Source organism: Cricetulus griseus (genome assembly GCF_003668045.3).
Source record: "Cricetulus griseus strain 17A/GY chromosome 1 unlocalized genomic scaffold, alternate assembly CriGri-PICRH-1.0 chr1_0, whole genome shotgun sequence".
NCBI lineage: Eukaryota > Metazoa > Chordata > Mammalia > Rodentia > Cricetidae > Cricetulus > Cricetulus griseus.
In genome coordinates, this window is record NW_023276806.1 from 113,695,179 (window position 1) to 113,712,789 (window position 17,611).

At 37.5% G+C, this 17,611-nt stretch overlaps 1 protein-coding gene across 2 annotated transcripts in view; it reads left to right on the forward strand.

Moving 5' to 3' along the window:
- Window positions 1–17,044, forward strand: part of Dcun1d1 (defective in cullin neddylation 1 domain containing 1) — a 34,231-nt gene extending 17,187 nt beyond the window's left edge. Inside the window, exons 5-7 of one of the 2 annotated variants that reach the window (XM_027391990.2) lie at window positions 11,896–11,978; window positions 12,216–12,312; window positions 13,507–17,044. In XM_027391990.2, coding sequence (XP_027247791.1) covers window positions 11,896–11,978; window positions 12,216–12,312; window positions 13,507–13,586 — 260 coding nt within the window. In that variant the 3' untranslated portion in view covers window positions 13,587–17,044. The remainder of the gene's footprint in view (window positions 1–11,895; window positions 11,979–12,215; window positions 12,313–13,506) is intronic. The other variant, XM_035451952.1, reaches the window with a different exon arrangement.
- Window positions 17,045–17,611: the final 567 nt, after the last annotated feature.

Here is a 17,611-nt window from a genome sequence, read left to right on the forward strand (position 1 = left end):
TTGTCAAAAGCTTAGACAGCAGTAGATAATACAAAGTAAATAAAGACAGGGTTCCAGGAAGAAGAAGGGTGACTGAAGCCAGAGAGATTGGAAAGGGCTTTCTGGGCTTTTTGAGGTAAGAGTGCAAAGCTAATTGTTATTGGGCTGGGCAAAGAAAGGTAGTAATGAAGTGTGGGGCTCCCAAAGCATAGACATAAGCTGAGACTCTGCAAGAGAAGGCATTGGAGACACAATAAGGCTAATTAATAACCACAGACTTCTTTTGAAAATGCAACAAAAATGTTTTGAATTGTGATGAGAAATAGGACACACTGAAAGTTTGGGCAGTGACAATAATCTTATTTAATGTGAGCTTTTAGTGTGCCTGCTAATGTGCTAAGTCTTTCACATACACTGCTCCAGCAATGATGAAGAATTTTATTATTCTTTCATTCAATAAATTACTACCTGATGGGTACCACATACACAGTTAGAAAATGTAGAGTTTTTTGTTCTTAATTTGCAAATGAGGAAACTTAGGCACAGAAAGCTAAAGAATAAGTGAGGCTGTGTTGTTTTTCATTTTTGTGTTACTGCAGATTGAACCAGAGCCTCATACATGCTAGGCAAGTGCTCTACCTACTGAGTCATGGCCCCTGCTCCCTTCTCAGTCTTCAATTTGATGGTTTCGATAAGCTGCTTGGGCTGGCCTGAAATTCACTTTGTCCAGCCCAACTTTGAACTTTGAATCCTCCTGCATCAGACTCCCAAGCAGGCTCAGTTCTGCTGTTTTTGCATTGGTAGGGATTGAGCCTCGTCCTCCACTGGGGAGTGCTCCATCACTGTACTCACCCCAGTCAATGGTTTACCTTTGAAGGAGGCTCATGAGGTCTCTGGTATCTTGCCTTGTACATTAGAATGAACATTAAGAAACAAATCAGTTTTATGGCTAGGAATTAGACCAAGGAAGCAACTGAAAGCTAGAGAAGACAGGATATTTGTGTGTGTGATGGAGAGTTAACCTAAAAAAAGATGAAACAGGACTGAGTTGATTAAAGATGTTCAAAATATTTGTAAAATGAAATTATAATGAACCGATCGTTCAATGCAAGGTGGATCTTACTCCTTTCTTTAAATGCATTTGAAATGAATACATAATTATATAATTAGTAGGGTACAGTGTGATGTCAGTGCACTTCTACAGTACAAAATGATCAGACTGGATGGATTTCATTATACAGAAGCCTTCCTTTTCAGGATGAAGCAGAAAAGCTACAATGCATGCAATTAGACGCCAGTTAGCTAGGCACTTCTTCTTCTAGTTTTCTCTTTCCTTCCCTCAAGTAAAATTTTGGTAAAGCATTTCAGTTTGAATATTAATTTGAGGTATTTAGTAATATAACAGTATTTTGATAAGATCACACAGTACTGTGAATGTCAAATTGATTTAGAGGAATCAGTTTCTTAATTACATTCCTGCCCCTTATAAGATATATATAAAATAAATACCATTTTGAGTAAATATATAGTTTGATATTAAAATGAAAAGTCAACATTTTATGGTTATTTGGTATAGTAATATGATAAATTAGAATTTTTAGATTAGAAAAATGAGAAAATTATGTGAAGCCATCTTGAAAAATAGTTATTTTCTAATATTATGCTTAGGAAAAAAATACATTGCTCAATAGTTATAGAGTTTGTTTTGTAAGCTGGAGAGATTGCTCAGGAGTTAAGAGTTTGTTTTGTAAAAGGAGTATTCAGGAGATTGCTTAATCATGAGCGCATCCCACATTTTACTTATAGGTAGAGGGAAATTCCATGCCGTGTAAATGCATCCACAGATTTATGAAACTCCCCAGACCATAGCATTTACAGTGAAATGAGCCCTAACATGGAATGTGGGATTTGTTAACAACAGTGTATCTGTGTGGATGTATCAGTTGTTCTGATACATTTATTAGTAGGAACTGATGGGTGAAGAAGGAACTCAGTGGGAGGGACATGGGCTGGGAGAGGGAGGAAGAGCAGGCAGAGGGGAGGAAGGAAGGTGCTTTCCAGTGACTTGTGTCACTAAAGAGCTTAATTAACAGTTTTTCTGACAGCTTTTCTAATGGTTCCCAAGTGTGACGTTTATGGGAGGACATCTAAGTCCAAAAGATGGGCATGAGTGACAGTAGCAGCACTGAGCTGTGCTGGTGCAGTGAGAGCGGGGCTTCCTTATTTCTTTTTCTGCTTCCTGCGCTCCTCTGTCCCATCTCTACCATCTGCTCCAGTCACCTGCAGGTTCAGATTAGTCTGTGAGTCTTAAATAGGAAAGAGACTTTTGTAAGCCCTGCCTGAAGTCTAATCGACCTAAAGCACTAGCCCTGCTTAGGACACACTTAGCTTTCACTTTTGCATCTGTGGAAACAAGGCGAGACATGTGCTGTTTTAGGAAGTTGCCATACTGTCCCAGAGTGAGTTTACTGTTTATTATATAGTTCTTTCTTACTAAGCTGAGTTTGCCCTCATCTGTCCTCCTGTTTAAAACAGAGGAAGTATAGCCATTTCAAGATGACACTGCTCAGTCCTTATTCTTTCCAGCTCATTTGACTGTCCTCCATCTGAGATGTCTGTTTTCCTGGTGTGCTTCCCCAAGTACATTCCCAGGCTTTTGCTTTTTTTTTTTTTTTCATAATTGAGCATTAAAATCTGGACCCGGTCTTCAGAAGAAGGTGGTTAAACAGTGCACTTCTGGAGACTGCTGACTCTGCTCACTTGGTCAGGGTTTATGTATGCTCGGTGACAGTCCTGTCATTTTAAGGACCACATTGAACCTTTGCTAGAATAAAAGGCCAGTAAGATGGCTCAGTGGGTAGAGGCACTAAAGTGCAAACCTGATAACTGACGTTAGACCTCGATCTCCCACAAGGTGGCAGGAGAGAACCACTTTCAAGGTCCCCAGACTTGAGAATCTAAGAATTTTAAAATGTTTTTAGGTGAGTAAATAATAATAATGATTCATATATTGTTTGGCAGGCACTGTTATAAGGCCTTTGTGTGTATTAACACAGTCCTTATCACAGCCCAGGAAGGTCGATACTGTTGAGTCTTCTCTTATTCCATGCTCTTCTGCCTTCTGTGTCCTACGGATCCTCAGGCTTGATGGCAGACACCATCTCAGCAGCTTCTTGTTGGGACATTTTTTATTATTACATGCTGGGGAGAATGGGGGGGGAGAAGAACTTTAATTCATTGCTGGTGGGAGTGCAACACAGTAGAGTTGCTATGAGTTCAGTATGGAGGTTTCTCAAAAACTTCAAAGTACTGTCGTATGACCCAGCTGTCCCACTCCTGAGCATATACTCAGAGGAGGACTCATGTCCTGCAGCAGAGATGCGGCACATCCATGAGTCTTGCTGCTCTCATTCAGACCACCAGAGAGGTTAAAAGTAGCTGATGAGAAAGGATGAAGAGTGGGCAGAAGGACCTGTGAGACATGAAATAGGTAAAGAGACTGGAGTAACAGAGGTCATGCAGGGGAACTAGTGGTACCAGAAGATGGGTGGGGTAGAGAAGAGGAAAAGAAAACCTGCCCAAATATACTTTGTTTGAAAATGCTGTGATATCTAGTGCATTGTATGCTAAGTTAACAAGTAAAAAGCATGTGTTTATTAAGTGGTTATATTCTTTTGAATTACTCCCTTATTCAGTATGAATTGATCTGTTGTAATTGTGCTTTGAAGTCTATTGTGTTAGAGATTAGAACAATTATTATTGAAGGGTGTGTATTCATTCTCATGTTATTGGCCCTTCCCTTTTTCTCGTGTTCCTTATTTGCATATCTACTGTTCTGTCATGGTTTTTCTTTCCTATATCCTCATACATGTTTTTCTTCAGTGCATAGAACTTCAGGTATCTTCTGTAATACTGGCTTAGTTTTCATTGGTTGTATTAGTTTTTTTTTTTCCATATAAGGTTTGTCCTTTTCCATTAATCATGCCATATAATTTGCAGGATATAATAATCTTAGTTGGCAGTTACTTTCAGAGCATAGAATACATTTGTCCATATTCTCTTTGAATTTAGGTAGTTTATTTGTGTCCTGTAATTAAATGTTCTTGTAATTATTCCTTTAAAATCATTGGAGTTTATTCTAATTGAGCCCTATAGGAATTCATTATTGTGGAATATGCCACATTTTCTTTTCTGTTTGTCATTGCACCTACATTGATTCTGCACTACAATAAACATGGAAGTGCAGTTGTCTCATTAGTAGGTTTGTTTAATTTTCTTTGGATATACAGATGTTGCCCTAGAAGATAGATGGTTCATATGGCAGATATTTTTGTTTGTTTCTTTTCTTTTTTAAGACAGGATTTTAATGTCTTCAAACCCTTTGGGATTAGAGATGTGTGCCACCATGTCTGGCTCCTAGTTTTAATCTTTGAGCAGTTTTGTTGTGTTTCTGTAATGGCTGCAGTAATTTGCAGTCCCACAGTTCCCCTTTCTCCACATCTTTATTAATATTTGTTGATTTCTTTCATTTTTTAAATGAGTATGTGTATATGAATGTTTGCAATGTGTGTGCGGGTAACAACAGAGTCAGAGAGGGCATTGTAGTTAAAGGAGGTTGTGAGTGTACTAAGAGCCAAACTTGGGTCCTTGGAAGAACAAGAAATGCTTTTAACCACTGAGCCATCTTTTCAGCCTCAAGTATTTGCTGATGTGTCTTTCCTAAACTGTGGTTTTGATTTGCATTTATTAAGCATTTTTTTCATATATTTGTTGGCCATTTGTGTTTCTTCTTTTGAAAAATATCTATTCAGACCTTTTGCCCATTTTTATTTCTTGGAATGTTTTGTTGCTGTTGTTTTGAGTTCACTAGTTTGGTAATTAGTCTTTGGTCAGATGAACAGTTGACAAGCATTTTCTATAGACAGTCTCTTCACTCTAGTTATGTAATGATGCTGAAGCTTCCTGGTTTGGGGGGGGGGAAATCTGTTTTTCTTTTTGTGTTTTTGAGGTCTCATCTAGAAGATCAGTGCCTACACAGATGTCTTCAATGCATTTGTTTACTAGTTAATTGTGTGTATGCATGTGTGAGTACAGCTTCATGCATGCCTGCAATCAGAGGACAGCTTTGAAGAGCTGGTTCTCTGTGTTTGTGTTTACATGGGTTTAGGGCCTTGAACTCAGCTTGTCAGGCTTATACAGTGAATGCTTTACCTGGCCCAGATTGTAGTGGCTTTGGCTATTCTGATTTTGTTTTCATTGTTGCTTTTTCTTTTTGTTGTTTGTTTTGTGGTATGAGGGTTGAACCTGGTTCTTGTGCATGTTAGACAATGGTGTGCCAGTGAATTAGATCCTCAGCCCCTTGCTCAGGATTTTTCTACATGAATTTTGAGGTTCAATTTCCTAGTTATTTGAAGAATGTCATTGATTCTGTACATTGTATAGGTGTTTTGAGGGCATTTTTAGTGTAATGAATCCTTTTAATGCTTGAGCACAGAAGGTCTTTTCATCTTTTTGTTTCAATTTTATCATTGTCTATAAATCTTCATTTTAGAGGCCTTTCTCTTCTGTGATTAACTTTATTGATTTAATTTTATGGTACAATGAATAGGATTGTTTTCATGATTTCTTTCTCAACAACTTTATTATTATTTCAAAAATACTATTGGTCTTGCCAGGCGTTTGTGGCGCACGCCTTTAATCCCAGCCCTCGGGAGGCAGAGGTTGGAGGATCTCTTGTGAGTTCAAGACCAGCCTGGTCTACAAGAGCTAGTTCCAGGACAGCCTCCAAAGCCACAGAGAAACCCTGTCTTGAAAAAACCAAAAAAAAAAAAAAAAAAAAGAAAAGAAAAGAAAAGAAAAGAAAGAAAACACTGTTGGCCTCACAATTTCACTGAGTCTTTTTTCATGCATTTGAATAATCTTTAGTGAGTCTCTTAGAGGACTTCGGTTTGGATTAGAACAGAGGCAAGTGCAGTCTTAGTAGGTTACAGTGTTATGGTTCACATGGGTGCTGAAGAATTTACAGTTGATGGCAGAATGCAGTATCAAGCAGGACAATAAACCAGGTATCTAGAGACATCAGCGAGTTCATGGGATTTCAGTTAGAAGTGCAGTAGGTGATAGCAATGAGGATGAAGTGGTAGAGCTAGATGGTGGCATGTGTTCACAGATCACATGTTGTCTGCACCAAATTTCAAGTAATCTGGAAGTGGTTTTAGTGATTTAAGGGAGTAAGCCTGTTCTTGTGGGAAGGATAACTGACCATTCTCACTGGAAAATGACACCAGAAATTAGAGTCCTTTGGGAACAGCCAGAATTCACAGAGCACAAGAGAGTTGAGGCACATGTTCTCTGTCATATGTGGAACCCAGCCAATAAAACACAAACACACATGCACATGTGGATTCAGTATAGAAAAGAGGGAACGAAAAGCTAACTATAGGGCATGAGGAAGGAGTGAATGGAGGTAGGGACATGAGTTATGAAAGAGAATATAAAGCTAATCACTTTCTAGTTCTTACTCTCTCATGGACTTTTTATTTTTGGTGATAGCTAAGTGCATAAAGATATAGTCAGCAGTCAAATGTACAATCCAATGTGAAGCTTTACAGCTTCAGAATAGATAATTCTAACTGTATCGAAATTCACTGAGGTATGTAGACTGGGGCTGTTTAATTTTGGTGTGATATTTTTACTTTCAAGATTTTTTGTTATTAAATAATAAAACTATAAAAATATTCTTCAGCTGTAAAGAAAAATGAAATTTGCAGGTAAATGGATGGAACTAGAAAAGATTTTATTGGCTGGGCGGTGGTGGTGGCACATGCCTTTAATCCCAGCACTCAGGAGGCAAAGGCAGGTGTATCTCTGTGAGTTCAAGACCCCCTGGTCTACAGAGAGTTCTAGGACATGCTCCAAAGCTAAACAGAGATCCCTGTCCTAAGAAACAAAACAAAACAAAATAAAAAAAAAGAGAGAGAAAATTATACTTAGTGAAGTAACCCAGACCCAGAAAGACTAATGCATGCTCTCTTGTTTGTGGGTCCTAACTTCTAATCTTACACTATAACAAAGAATTGCAATCAACCTAGCTGTCCATCAGCAAATGAAAGAGTGCAAAAGAGATGGGGTGAGTGGGTGAGACTATTCAATCTAAAGAAAAATGTAAAAAAAAATTATATAAAACCAAAGAAAATTGTAATCATAAAATGTACAGAAAAATTATGGAGTTAGAATGAATAATATTAAGCAAAGTCACACAACCTGAGAAACAAAACCCTGCATGTTCTAAAAGACACAGACTTCCTGGTCTTCTTGCTCCTGTAATCTTCCCACCTCCTCTTCCACAATGCTCCCTAAGACTTATATCAGTTGGGGCACCCCACATCATTTGCTGTCTACATTTTGACCAGTTGTGACTATAATGGTCTCTCTGTCTGATACAAAATGAAGCTTATTTTGATTTTTTTTTTTTTTTTTTGTGTGTGTGTGTGTCTTTGGGTATAATGGTAAGTATTTAGAATGCAGTTAAGAATTATACAAATCAGCCGAGCATTGGTGGCGCACACCTTTAATCCCAGCATTCAGGAGGCAGAGGCAGGCAGATCTCTGTGAGTTCGAGGCCAGCCTGGTCTCCAGAGCGAGTGCCAGGATAGGCTCTAAAAGCTACACAGAGAAACCCTGTCTCGAAAAACAAAAAACAAACAAAAATTATACAAATCATAGAAGTGGAAGTAGTAGTTTCTCCTGTAGGCTCCATGACTTCACTAGCCACAGATGGTTGGCTAAGTTTACAGTACTAGCCATGATTTCCTCATGTTGGGTGAGCCATAAGTCCATTTAGACTGCTGTTGGTTACTCTCAAGATATGAATGCCATTATTGCATTGGTAGGGATATCATGCCAGGCTGGTCATTATGGTTCATAGACATCACATCTGGGTAGGAGGATTGATTGCTTTCCTCCTTATACAGAGTGCATATCATCTTCTGGTACTATGAAACTAGGCCTCAGGGGGAAGGCTTTCAGGTCAGATCCAGCTCAAATCTTCTAAGACTTTTACCAAAGTATTATTGTCCTCAGCAACTTTCCTTTAACCTTTTGGAGGCAACCAAAGGCAATTGTTTGGGAGTCTTGGATTCCCCTATCAACAACTCAAAAGGAAGTTTCTCAAGCCTGGCCTGGTGCTGTTTTCTTTTAAATCTTTAAGTTTTTAGTCTTTGCCTCTTGGAGATAGGCATTGGGACCCCAAGAAGCATAACTTCACTTAAACTATGTCTATATATGTCCAATAGACCTATCTACATTATATGCAATTTTAAGTAAATATAAAACAATATAACATCTTAAAATTACTATTCCAAATATCTTTAGTGTTGTTATCTTTCCTCCCTGTCTTTACTTTCTCACCCCCCCATTTCAACTTTCCCCATGTTTCTCCTTCATATGACTTGTATCCTGTTCTTCCCCTTTCTAATTCTTCTTTCTCACTCATGGTCCCCTTTTCCTTTCCTGGTTTATGCAGTTACTCCACATGACATTCTCCCATATGAAGATTTAGAGCTACAAACTACAAATTTGAGAGAACATGTAATGTTTGCCTTTCTGGGTCTGGATTACTTCATTCAATAATTTTTTTTTTGTTCCATCCATTTACTTGCAAATTTTTTAATTTAATTTTTCTTCACAACTTTTCATAGTGTATATGTAGCAATTTTCATTATTCATTCATCAGTCAAAGGACATTTACATTGTTTCCATTTCCTAGCTATTGTGAATAGAACAAGAGTGAACATAGCTGAGCAAGTATCTATGGAGTACATCTGCATCAGCTTTCTGTTTTCAATGGTTTCCTTCACTGGCTAAGCTTTTCTTTAGTTACTTTTCACAAGTTGGAACCTTAGCTGGGTAGGGTCTTGCCCTGAGGTTAGCACTCCCTTTATTCCATTTATGATCAGGCTTTCTTTAAACTCTCTCTCTCTTTGAGCCCTGGGCTTAGTTTAATTACACTTCTTGGTGCTCTTTTTTTCCTCAATCTGTATATTTTTTATTTTTCTTTGCTCAGCTTGCTCCTTTTCATTATAGATCTGCATAAATGTAATCACTAATAGCCACAGGACAGAGTCAATATTAGACTGCCTTGATATCTTCTCTGCAATGCCATTTAATCCAAAACTCTTCAGTTTAGCCTCAGGCAGACTTTCTGAAAAAACGGCAAAAAGCAGCCATATTCTTCAAGATATCACAAGAATGATCTCTAGGGTACTTATTAATAGTCTTCTCTAAAACTTGAGTTGGGTCATCATTATCTACATTGATCTCAGCGCCACTGTCTTCCCTGCTCTTATTAGTGTGGCCCGTTAGCTCCACTTAAAGCATTAAACTGCTTTCCTAATTCAAAGTCCCAGAGTCCACATTCTGCAAACAAGCAACATGGTCAGACCTGTCATGGCAGAACCCCATTCCTGGTACCAACTTCTTTCTTAGTCAATTGTTACCACTCTAGTTAGCAGCATGAATGTGGGAAAGCAGAGCTTAAAAAATGAGGTGGACTGAAGTCTCATGCAATAACTAACTTTATTAGAATATTAGACAGTTTCTATTCTGGCAGTATTCTGAGGGTTAAGCAAGGTCAAATGAGCAAAGTTCACTTGACTTCAAGCTGTGTTATACAGTCAAAAGGGCAAGACCACATGAGTTTAGGCTGTATACAGCTGTGAGGACAACCTGTGCTTGGAAACAGCATTCTGAATGGTAATAGTAGGTGACAGGTAATCTAAAGTAACCACTCCTATTTACTACACCTGGGAGAGGCACAAAAGTACATCTGAAGACCAATCATGTTTTGGAGAAACAGGCTAAAAGACTTTTTTCTTGTTTCCTTAGAGCTACTGCACAAGCTCTCAGAAGTCTCCTCCACAGCTTCATTCATGGACTTTATTCTGACAGTCAGTGTTCTATTGCTGTGAAGAGACACCATGACCACAGCAACTCTTATAAAGGAAAAATTGGGGCTGGCTTACAGTTTCAGAGGTTTAGTTCAGTATAGTTACGGCAGGAACCATGGCAGCATGCAGGCAGACATGGTGTTGAGGTAGTTGAGGGTTCTGCGTCTGGATCAGCAGGCAGCAGGGAGGGAGAGAGATGGGCCTGGCTTGAGCATTTGAAACCTTAAAGCCCACCACTAGGGACACACTTCCTCAACAAGGCCACACCTCCTAATCCTAGTCAAGTTAGCACCACTTTCTAATGATCAAGCATTCAAATCTATGAGCCTATGGAGACCATTCCTATTCAGATACCACATGTCCTTTGGGCGTATGCTGAGGAGTAGGTCATATGGTAGACTTACTTTTAGCTTTTTGAGAATTCTCTATGGTACAATCCTATAAACAGTGAATGAGGGTTCTCCTTTTCCCAAGTATTGTCAGCATTTGTTGCAGGTTATTTTCCTAGTCTTAGCTTTTCTGAGTTCAGCAAGTCAAAAATTTAAGTTGTTTTAATTTGTATTTCTCTAATTACTAAAGGACCCTGTCTTAGTTACTTTTCTAGTGCTGTAATGAAACACCATGACAAAGGTATCTTACAGAAGAAAGCATTTAACTTGGGCTTACAGTTTGAGAGGGTGATTCTATGACCACCATAGTGAGGAGCACGGCAGTTGCAGCAGGCAGGTGCTGGAGCAGTAGCTGAGAACTCACATCTGACCCACAAGCACAGGGCAGAGAGAGAGAGCTAACTGGGACTGGCATGGGCTAGCTACCTGAAGTGACACACCTCTATCCAAGGCTACACCTCCTAATCCTTCTCCACCAGCTGGGGAGCAAATATTCAAATATATGAGCCACGGCAGCCATTTTCATTCAAACCACTACCAATCCTTCCAGGTCTCTAGCATTTGTGATTTCCTACAAATCATCTGTGTTTTTTGTCAGTGAATAAGGATTGGATTTCTTTTTATTTTTAAAAATATGAGCAGCATTTGTCTATCTTAGTCTTTATTTGTCTTTGGGGCTCCCTCAGATTGTCTCATGGTTTTGACTTCACAGCTTGACAGGATTTTTAAGGCACCTGTAGTGTGATTTACCCGAGGCACGTCAGTCTTGAAAACTAGGCAGCTTCAACTACTTGAGTTCCCTGAAAAGATCCAACTTGACTGTCATAAAACAGGTCTAGAATTTGTCACAGTGGGTGTTGACAGGATTACTTTTTTAGCTTTCTCTGACCCATGTCTAACTGAAAACTTTTTAATGTCTTTGGCAAATTAAAAAAAAAATCTTAGATTTTTATCATCTAGTTTTTAAATTATTTTAATTTTCCATGGTTCTGGGGAATGAACCCTATGGTACATATAAATTTTATAAAACTGATGCACTGAGCCAAAAGAAAAGCACACAAACAAAATAACCCACATTATTTTCCCAGCCTCTTGTAGTTAGGACAAGCTAGACATCAACTGTTGGAGTGTAAGATTTTAGGATTGGGAATTGAGCAATCCTCTGCATTTCAACCAGTTGATGTGCATCTAGGATTCTTAACTGTGGCAAGTTTACCTGGGTATTGCTAAGTGGCCCGTGTTGCATACACAAGCCCCTATAGCAAATAGTTATTTGGCTCAGAATGTTGGAAGGTTCTGTGCTGAGCCTGAGGACCTCCATGCATTAGTACTTGGCAGTGGAAAAGTTCAGGACTACATCTGCTTTCAGTGTCAACTCCCTGTGAAGGTAAGTGGTGGTGTTCTTACCCCAAAGGCTGTGGGAGCTCATTGGAAAGAAGCAGGTTACAAATGTGGACTTGGGTCTTTAAGAAAAGTTTAATCTATGATATTCAATTGGCTTTCTTTGTTTCACTCACTGTTCTTTTGCAGGGACATATATTCAAAGCATTAAAGTCCACAACTTATTCTTAATATTACAGATCTAGAAATGGCCATTGCTTACTGGAACTTAGTGCTTAATGGAAGATTTAAATTCTTAGACTTATGGAATAAATTTTTGTTGGTAAGTTAACATTTTCTGTCTTCTCTTAAGACTTATGCTGTACTTAAATATTAATTTATTTCAAGGCATCATTAATTTCAGACTGTATCATGGATATAAAATGAGAAATTTGATTACCAGAATTTCAATATGCAAATGTTACACTTTCCTATGTTTAGCAATAGCTGAACTAATTTTTCCCAACTGTTTCCAAGGTGTAAAGGCTTGTTGGTTTTTTTTTTTTTGGTGTTTTAATAGGAGCATCATAAACGATCAATACCAAAAGACACATGGAATCTTCTGTTAGACTTCAGTTCAATGATTGCAGATGACATGTCCAATTATGATGAAGAAGGTAGCAAAAATAATTGCCATACCTGAACTTCCATCTACTGTTCCCATGGAAGTGATCTTCCTTTTGTTCATTCTCTCTCTCTCTTCTCTCTCTCCTCTCTCTCTCTCTCTCTCTCTCTCTCTCTCTCTCTCTCTCTCTCTCTCTCTGTGTGTGTGTGTGTGTGTGTGTGTTTGGATGTGCTGGAGACTGAACCTAGGCTTTATTGCTAAACACCTGCTGTAACACGGAAGTAGATCCAAGTTTCTAGTCTTTACCAACTGCCATGAAGGAGGGTGGGGTGAAATCATAGGTCAGTGCAGAACATTTGTGGAGCCTGTGCCCTCTCCATAGCACTGCACAATTAAAGAAAGGAAATCTTACCAGTATTTGTCCTTTAGAAAGGCATAAGAAATATTCACCCATATCTTACATGTTCAATTTACTTTAAGAGTTATGTTCTCTTAATGTATTTTATATTCATTTGAATCCAGAGGGGTTATTTTTTGTTTTTGTTAGTCTCATCTGTAAACTCATAAAGTATGCTAGATTTGTGTAATATGAAATGACTTCAACTGCCTGGTGGTCTTTGTTGAACTCAGCCACTATCCATTAAATGCTCTTTGCCATTTTTCCATCTGTGTGAACAGCATGCCCTCCCCAGCAGCATTTCCAGTTAGTTCTTCGAAGTTACATAGTCCCTCCTGAGAAGCAACTGTGCATTTTTGAGATTGTTGAATGTAGAATATTCTTTGGAGAATCTCCTGTGTTTTACCTCCTTACTTTGGAACCATTTGGCTTAGTCAGCCATAGTCTCTTTCTTCTTTGTGTTGTCATTGTCATCACTTCACTAAGAAGTGAGAAGTGTTCCTGAGGAGGTTGTAGGACTCCATGTCACATCATTAGATAGGCTGCCTGGCTTTAATAAAACCTTCTGAAAACCACATTACGTATTACTAACTTATTGCCCAGTAAAGGTGTTTTCTTTGATGAAGCAATAACTCCATTTTAGAATAATAGGTTAGAGAGAAGACAGGAATACTGTAGTAGTAGAAGACATAAATATGGAGTCTCTTGAAGATTGATCAATAGAAATAAATAAGAGTAACATTTTAATTCTTACGAGGAAGCTGTAAAAAGCCAGGATTCTATTGAAATACCAGTTTTTATCCTGCTTTTCTTTATTTCCTTTCCTCCCATATTTTTCTTTTTTTTCAGGAGCATGGCCTGTTCTTATTGATGACTTTGTGGAATTTGCACGCCCTCAAATTTCTGGGACAAAAAGTACAACAGTGTAGCACTAAAGGAACCTTCTAGAATGTACATAGTCTGTACAATAAATACAACGGAAAAATGCACAGTCAATTTCTGCTGGCTGGACCGAACTGAAGATCAATCCTCACAGTTCAAACTGAGGGTTGAGACAAAACTTTAAGGATACATCTTGGACCATATCGTACTCCATTCTTCTACTGGTGGTTTGGGCTTGTCTTCTAGTCTGGGCCACTCTAAACATTTATAATTCCAACATTGTGGATTTCATCTTATACCTGTGGACCATCTTAGTTTGTCTTCCCATAAGTCATAGAAGCTTGATGGTGATTATTTTGAGGTTTCCATTCTTGCATAAAGCACAATGCTGTCTTCGTCAGAAAACAGTTTGGCATAAGAATTAAACATAATAATGAACACCACAACAATTTATAAAAACTTCTTAAGTATATGCTTCGGGCTAGTTGCAAAGACTATGCTGGTAGCATCTCAAATGAGAGTGATTTATCTGAGTGGACCGGATCTGGAATGGTGTTTGGTTTGAGGGAATCTAACTTTCCTGCAAACCTCATGTACTGTTGACGTGAGTGGAATAGCTGATGAAAGAAATGTCAAAATAACCAACACATGAAAAAAATTAGGATAACTTGGTGACTACCTGAAATATGTTTTGTGTTTCAGACTCTCACAAAGGTTCTACAAAACAGTCTGTGGTTGTCTTACCCATGTTTATACACAGTGGTCCTGCAGGGAACTCTTATTTAAAAAATACTGTAATGGGACATAATGTTAGATTCCACTCTCGTCTGCATCACACACCACATAATTGGATTTCATTATGCTTTTGAAATGCTTCTATGCCTTTCGAATAAGTTAAACTATTTCATTTGTTTTTGAATGTTTTGGATTGCTATACAATACAATATTCTAAATTTAGGCATGAGGGTTTAGTTTTTTTTGTTGTTTTTTTTTAAATTTTTTGTCATCGCACTATGGAACACAATGCAGTTCACTTAATTTATAAGAAGATAGTAGGATTTACATTTTAGAAGTGGTTGTGATGAGCCATGAAGTTCAATATTTATCATATAGGCACTGCTCTTTCAGGCAATACTCCAGCCCTTACGACTTCTTATTGTGTTGAAATGGCTTTACTGCTAAATCACTGTGGTTGCCAAATCTTTACTCCAAGAGCAGAGATTTTTCAAACAAGCGAGTGCTGGTGCAGAATACCAATGGCTTCTGTTCTATAAATTATTTGGACTTTTGACTGTTTCTCTCTCACTGGCATTTGCTATTTCCACATCAAAGCAGTATGCTGTCTTGATTGTATTTTGTTTTTTCATGACAGGACCCATGAATTGCTCTCCTGCTGAAAATACGTGTTTCTCTGTTAACATACTGACATGTGTAAGGGTGTGTCCATAAATATTTCGAGGAGAAAGTTAAAAATGATGAACTTAGATGTTGGATGACTGGCCTTCTATAGGGACAGAGTTTGCTTCATGTGTCCAGGTCCTCTTTGGGGCACAAAGGAATGTGCTTTGGGAGACCAGAACATTTTATGCTGATATGGAAATGATTAAAACTGCTTTTTAGTCACATGATTTGGAAATTGCATAGAAAGCTTACCTTATAGATATATCACTATTCCAATCATAACTTTAATTTAGGAATACATTTCAAATACCAAAAGAAAGCTTAAATTTTTATCCACGTTACAGGAATTGGTTATTAAAAGAAAAAAGAATCTTGCTGTTTTCAGTATTTCTTGATTTCATTTTTGTAAATATGAAGAACTTCAATTATGAAAGATTAAAGATATATATACATATATGTATATCTTTAAAAGTTTTGCTGACATATATTGTTTATTCCCTACGTGGAACATTTTGAGTTTTGATATTGTTTTTTTTTAAGATTGATTGATTCAAGTATGATTTGTTTTCAAATGAAGGCCCATTAGCTTCTCTCCCCACCTCATAAATTTTTCTTTATAAAATCTTAATATTCATTTGTGGCCTAATGCTTTGAGTTTTACAGATTTTATTTTTAAATGCAAGACTTTTCAACTTTGTCATCAGTTTGGTACTAAACATTTACAATTACTGTGTAATTATAAGCAAAAATATATAAAGCTTTAATATAATTATGTAGCAAAAAAAGTTAAGGTTGTTCACTGTGGTGGCATCTTAGAATTAAACAAAACTATTCCTAGGGCTCAAAAGAGAAAACTGATTTATTGTGTTTATTGTGAGGACAAATGTTTGGTTAGAGGGAATGTTGTGTACTAACAATGCTTACACTGTTGGGGGAGGGTCGTCTGTGAGTCCAGAGAGAAAGGGCACACGCACACACACAGTCAGTGTAATTGCTTTGGTTCATGGGTTTCAGTCTTTGTTTGCGTCAGGTCTCCATGCTGAGTCTTTTTTTTTTTTTTTTCCAGAGACACCCATAGGGAGAGTTTACTTTTTGCCAAATGTCAGAACAGGTACATTCTTAAATGTAATGCTTTTTAAATAGTAAATGTATAAAATGAGAAGTACCCACATATAAAAATACTTGAGACCAAGGTTATCTTCAGTGAATATCATCTGCCTATCTCTGTAAGTTCAAGTGTGTCTTTTACAATCCCTGTCATATTACCAACAGAGGCAATAAAAGCTTCAGTGAAATTGCCATGACTAAATCTTTTCACATATTATTTCAGTGTTTTAGTTTTTTCACAAAACTAAAATATACTTGAAGACTTTTCAGGGAAGAGTAATTATCCATGGAAGAGCATTGTAATGGCACATTTGGGGGACAAGAAGACACGCCAAGTGTTTACTACATTAATGTTTACAACTGTACCCAGATGCTTTATTTATGAACTGTGCTCGCTGTATACTGTGGCATTGTGAGTGTGCATCCTTCATCATACACTTTAAAAGTTTTAGTGAGTGAAAGAAAGCTCACTCAGTGAAAACATCAGAAGCCTTTTATGTAATATCTTCCCTGAGCAATTCCTAAACAAGGTATACTATTATTTTCTCAAAGATCTAAGTGAAGAGTTATTTATTTTTTCTTTGATGATAAAAACATCTGAGTCATTTTGTGCTTACCCTGCTTAGGTATTTAGGTATGTTGCTGTTTGGGTTGTTGGAAGCCTGTAATTTTGACATACAAAAGGAGCAAGTTGACCTGATAGAATAACTTTGGAATTAAAAAAGGAAAATGGTGTTGGGAAAATTTATAATTGTTTACAAAGTCTGCCTTTGTAAAACTGAATCAGTTTTTAGTGAGAATTTATGTGGCTGTGAGGGTTAAATTGTGTATTTATTAGGAAACATTTACCTGACATCTCCAGGGGTTTTTTTTTTTGTTGTTGTTGTTATCTTAAAACTTTCAATAATATGATTTATATTGAATGCTGAGATGTTTTGATAAGAGTTTATCCAATTTGATAATGTAATGATAAATGTTTTTAAATGTGAACTATTTATCATATATCTTAATACCTGAATTGTGGTTTTTATATAACAGATGATGAACAGGGTCAAATTATGACTCACCATTTAATTGATTATAAACTTGAGTGTATTTCTCAACCCTTTATTGCTTCCATTTTTATAATAATAGCAATAATTTTTATTTCTTAGGAATTTAGTGAAGTTAATTTCTGGATTCCATTTATTTCATTTGGTTAACTTAATTTACTTTATTTGTACCACACTCTGGAGTCAGATACAGACAAGCTTAGAACTGTTACAAATGGTTTTCTCAGAACACTTTTGGCATATTTTCTGCATTACCTGTTTGGAAACTGTCATTTCCTGCCGACCAGCTCTTTGACAACTTTGCCCTGGGCTCAGTAATTGGTGCTAATGCAGTCTTTGACTTCTCTTTGGTTGAGTGTTTTTCTTAAGATTCTTCTTCACTTTTAATTATGTGACTATGTGGGGGACTGTACACATGAGTGCAGATGCTTGTTGAGGCCAAAAGAAGGCATCAAAACTTCAGGAGCTGGAGTTACAGGCATTTGGGAGCCGGCAAGTGTGGTTGCTGAGAA